A 5000-nucleotide genomic window follows, 5' to 3' on the forward strand; every position below is an offset into this window, starting at 1 on the left:
GCGATTAGGGACTGTCTTTGCCCATTTCTCCCGCCATCATCATCATCATCTCTCTCTTACTCTCTCTCTCTCTCTCTCATTCTGTCTGTTCACTCACAACTGACTGTCAATATTCTCTGAAAGTAGCAGCTGTGGTGAAGGAGAGTGAATGGAGAAGGCCTTCGGGCATACGGTCATGCCTGTGGACAACCACAAGCCTTCATTTCTTTTTTTTTCCTTCCCTTTCTCCCTTTTTTCCCATTTTCTCCATTCTGTAGAGACATGACTACGTTCCTTTTGGCTGTCTGACTGTCTTTCCTTCTCTCACACATTCCTTCAATTCTTTTTTCCCTCTTTCTCCTTTCCGTTCTTTTTTGTTCTGCAGAGCCATGACTGTGTTCCGTCTTCCTGACCATCTGACTTTCTGTCTTCCTTTCCCCTCTCACGCTCGCATTCTTTTCTTTCTTCTTTTCTTTTCTTCCTTTCTTTTCTCTTCTTTTCCCCCAAAGCGTTTATTTCAGGCCGAGTGGAGAAAGCATCTGTCATTGCATTGCCCTGAGGCTGCTTCTCCGAGCGCGCGCAGGGGTCAAAGATCTAAACTGACCCAAATCTCAAAAGCACCAGCCACAACTCAAAAAATCTGAGACGGAGATGAGAGAGAAGGATTTTTTTCTCTTTTTTTTCTTTTCTTGTTCTGCCTCTTTTGTGCCTTTTTTTCGTCGTCTCCCCCGCCTGCATGGACACACACACACACATGCACGCACGCAGGCACACACACACACACACACACAACACAGGCATACACAGAGAAAGATACAAACACACTAGCTCGCACGAACAGGCTAATTCTCTCATTCAATTCGTCCCTTTCAACCTACACAACTAGATGAAAATGTCGGCGCCATTAGGATGCATTTTCTCGCCTCGTGCTCTAATCTGTTGTGGGAATTGGGGTTGTGGCCAGTCTTTTTTTCTCTTTTTGCCTCCCTTTACATTTGGAAAAGACTTTTACTTTGCAAAGAAAAAAAGATCCTCCATTAATTCACTGCTACAAAAGTGCAGGATGTTTTTGGGAAGACCTCCCATGACTAGCGACTGGGGAAGAGTGTAACCCTTCTTTTTGCAATAGAGAGCAGATTAGGGGTTGTCCCGACTTGAAAACGCCACTGAGAGAAAGGGGACGTGGGGTGCTGGTACCCAAAGAGATCAAGCAAACAATCTAATAGCTCCCACTTCAGTTCCACAGCTAAGGCTTTCACCAAAAACTGAACCCCCATTCCCCTCTCATCTCTGGATTAAATGTCAGCCATTTTGTGCACTCCCTCTGCATAACATGGCTGATGTCTCCAAAAACTAAAGGACGAATGAAGTCTTAGCTGGGCAGTCGTTACAACTAATTGGGGCGCAGAAGAGTATCACGCCTAGAATAGGATCACATGTTGCCATGGCATTTAGCTATAGACCACCCACCCTTTGCATCTGGATGATAGAAATTAACTTTCTTTATATGCTACAGAAAAAAAATGGCACACCACATTGACAACCATAATGACCTTTTGTTTTATCATGGCCATAGGCTGTGAAAGCAGTAATCTGGAGATGGAGTTATGCCAAGCTTCACAAATACAACTAGAATATAGGTCAATGGGAGGAGTTTCAAGGACACCAAACATATATTAAGATTACTGTAATATTAATATTACTAACATTATAAACATAGCCTATTTGTAATATCAACTAGGTGTAAGGGTGAAAAATAGAGTAAAAGGGTAAAACGCAATACTGTTTTATCCAACAAGCAAAATGATGACATCGTCCCCACTCTTTTATAGCCCTTTACAGTTGAGTATCTCTATCAAAAAATTAGGAATTTTGAGTAGATTATTTCTGTTTGGGGGTAAGGAAAAACATTGAAAAAAAAAAACGATTAGGTTTAAACGGTTAAAGGGTTAATATGACATTGCAGAGAAGCGACTGCATCAATTACAACTGTTTTGTTGATTTAATCTGGCAATTCAGATTAGGTAAAGAGGTCATTTAGTCACTTAATCAAAGATCTACTCCATTTTAAGGAAGGAGTTTTGGTCCATTGATTTTTCCACCCTTCAGTTTCATACAACATGTAGGCCTATTTAAAAAAGCTGAAAGGTGCTTATGACTGCTTCATAGAAATCACAATTAGCCAAATCCTACCCAAGGTACGGCGTATAATAGTAATGAAATGCTTAGAGATGGGCTGAAAAAAGGACCTTGCTCTTTAGTTGAGCCAAGGCTAGAGGACCTTTTCAGCTCTTGAGTCTCCATCTTTTCTTTCTCTCCTCATTCTTCCCTTTTCCCATGTCCTCATTCTTCCATTCTTCCTCTCTGCCACTTCTGCTGTCGTTTTCATTTCTTTATCTCTCTCTCTCTCTTTCTCTCTTTCTCACTCTTTTCAATGAAGCCTGAAGTACTAGGCTCTTGGAACATGGGGTCCCTCCCTATGTTATTATGTAAGCTGACCTTTCGCTGAATGCAAAGCAGGACGAAGGAAACTCACAGGGAAGTGCACGCTTCATGGAGAGCACGAAGATGTTTCACTTATATAAAAAAATACGAAATACACACACTTACATAAGTGTTTCAGCAGAGTGGAGGATTGGAGTAGCTTCCTCTGATACATCACATAGATACTTGACTTCTTAATGCTCATTTTGCAAGACTTAAAGGTGATTATGTGAGAGAAAAATTAGTCATGAGGGGTTAAGATTGAACATTCAACTACGAGTGTACCTAGTGTGTGATATCATGGATCGAGCAGATTGGAGGAGGTCAATGAATAAAAAGACACTTCAAGTGGACCAAACTAGAAAAGTAGACTTGTAAGTCCTTTGCCAATCAAAATGGCAATTTGCTTCATAATGATGCTCATCAAAAAGCTGATTTGACATGGAAAGGGCAGCCTGTCTCTGTTACACTGCTTATTATATGTTTCATCTGGTCATCATCCATGGATGTGTGGGATATTAATTGGCATGCCTTATGGGAAGAACAAGGATTAGAGCAGATTTTTATAATTCCTCTACAGCAGTGGTTCTCAGCCTTATTTGAACAAACACCCCCTTCACCTCATCATAAGCCTGCCAAAGCCCGCTTAGTGTTAAAAAATAAAATGGACAAATGCACCCTCCACCCCCCCACCCCCAACGGCAACTAAGCACCACCCCCTTTCCTTCTCAACGCCCCCATCCCCCTAGGACTCCCCAACGCCCCCTGGGGTGCTGTAGAGCCCCCGTTGAGAAACACTGCTCTACGGTATATGGACAGGAAAGTCAGAGAGTATGACATGAGATGAGTGGGGGAGAGAGAGACGAGAAGGGACCAAGAAACGGCCTCGAGTCGGAATCGTACTCGCAATACAACCATGCCTGCTGACAGGGCGGAAAAAGGGGTAAGTTGTCCCGGGCCCAGGGAGAGAGGGGGGCGCAGAATTGGATCCCCATTACATTGTATATATTGGGTAGGGGGACCTTTCAGATTAATTTTGTCCAGGGCCCAGCAAAAGCTGTCAGCGGCCCTGATTACAAAGTCTAAGCCCACTGAGCCACCGCACCCCCAAGGAGAAAATTATTGCATCAGAAAATTGTATGAATCGATTTATCAAGGAAATCAGAACATCTGATGACAGCATACTCGGAGCATTGTTTGTTCTGTTCTCTTGATTCCTATGTTCTAATTCACTGCAATGGTTATAAATCCCATCTTCACAGGCAATAATGGCACAAGTTTAAATCAATTCAATAGTGATCAAAGATAACTTCTTCCAGAGGCTTCATATATTGCCCCATATTACAAGTACTTAATTTGACTTAAAAGGTAATTCATTATCTGATACAAGAGGCCGGACCACCGCTTTGCAGGCATTACCGCAGCTTTATCGTGGCCTGGGACAAACTAATCTGAAAAGGACTCCCATCTCTATACATAGAGGGTAATGTGTTCCCAATTTGCCTTTGGCTAAGTCCCGTGTGTGGGTTACAGTTGCTAGGTAGGACTAGGGGAAACTTGCATCTGTGTTACAAATACCTCAGACACAACTTCTAACCCTATTTTAACAAAAAATCAACGGTAATACTGTATCTTAGAGACACACACACAAACACAAGTGGACCATCTGTATTAGAATTCAGTGGAGCGCTGTCAGTCAAAAACTATCAGAGCTCTGTCAGACCTCTTTTTGCGCTGTGATTGGTCAATCAACATTATAGGTCCATGAAAGGTCAATTGTGGGGCCTCTTTTCCATGGCCCGGGACAACCAACCCATTTCCATTATGTTGGCTATGATTATGTCCTCTTTTGAAAGTCACTCTGATTATAAAACGTCTGCCAAATGCAATGTAATGTAATGTAATTACCCTGTTGGTGGGCCTGAGAAGAAAGACTTTATGAAAGAGTATGACACTGAAGAGCAGAATAGGATCTGGATCCAATATTAACATCATGATCTTCAGTGCATTACATTAGCAGCGACAAAACCATTTATTATTTGGATGAAATAAAGATCTACTGCAGCATGTCACATATGACACAGTGTAGGCCTAGGCTCTGACTAAGCATGCATTAGTGTTCAGGGCTTTTTCATTTGTAATACATAGATGATTACAACTCTTAAATCTACACTATTATGTTGCTTCAGTAAACACCTTGTTGCATGTTTAGGCACATGTTTAGGACATATAGTGTCCTTGAGTTTTTTGAATGGCGCTTTTGAATAAAATGCATTATTATTATTATTATTATTATTATTATTATTATTATTATTATTATTATTATTATTATTATTATTATTATTATTATCAGTATTAGTATTATTATTATTATTATATTCAAACAAACACATTCAGAGGGATGTGTGTGAGAGATGAGGCAGAAATGTGTGTGTGTGTGTGTGTGTGTGTGTGTGTGTGTGTGTGTGTGTGTGTGTGTGTGTGTGTGTGTGTGTGTGTGTGCGTGTGCGTGTGCGTGTGCGTGTGCGTGTGTGTGT

The 5000-nt window shown here is 41.4% G+C and overlaps 1 protein-coding gene across 1 annotated transcript in view; it reads left to right on the forward strand.

Moving 5' to 3' along the window:
* The window catches only part of LOC134437385 (keratin-associated protein 5-1-like), a 22593-nt gene that overhangs the window by 14868 nt on the left and 2725 nt on the right, over positions 1-5000 (forward strand). The window contains exon 4 of the mRNA XM_063186879.1: positions 4883-5000. This exon is cut by the window's right edge and continues 40 nt beyond it. Within this exon, the coding sequence (XP_063042949.1) occupies positions 4883-5000 (118 nt within the window). The remainder of the gene's footprint in view (positions 1-4882) is intronic.

Source organism: Engraulis encrasicolus, chromosome 21 (genome assembly GCF_034702125.1).
Source record: "Engraulis encrasicolus isolate BLACKSEA-1 chromosome 21, IST_EnEncr_1.0, whole genome shotgun sequence".
Lineage (NCBI taxonomy): Eukaryota > Metazoa > Chordata > Actinopteri > Clupeiformes > Engraulidae > Engraulis > Engraulis encrasicolus.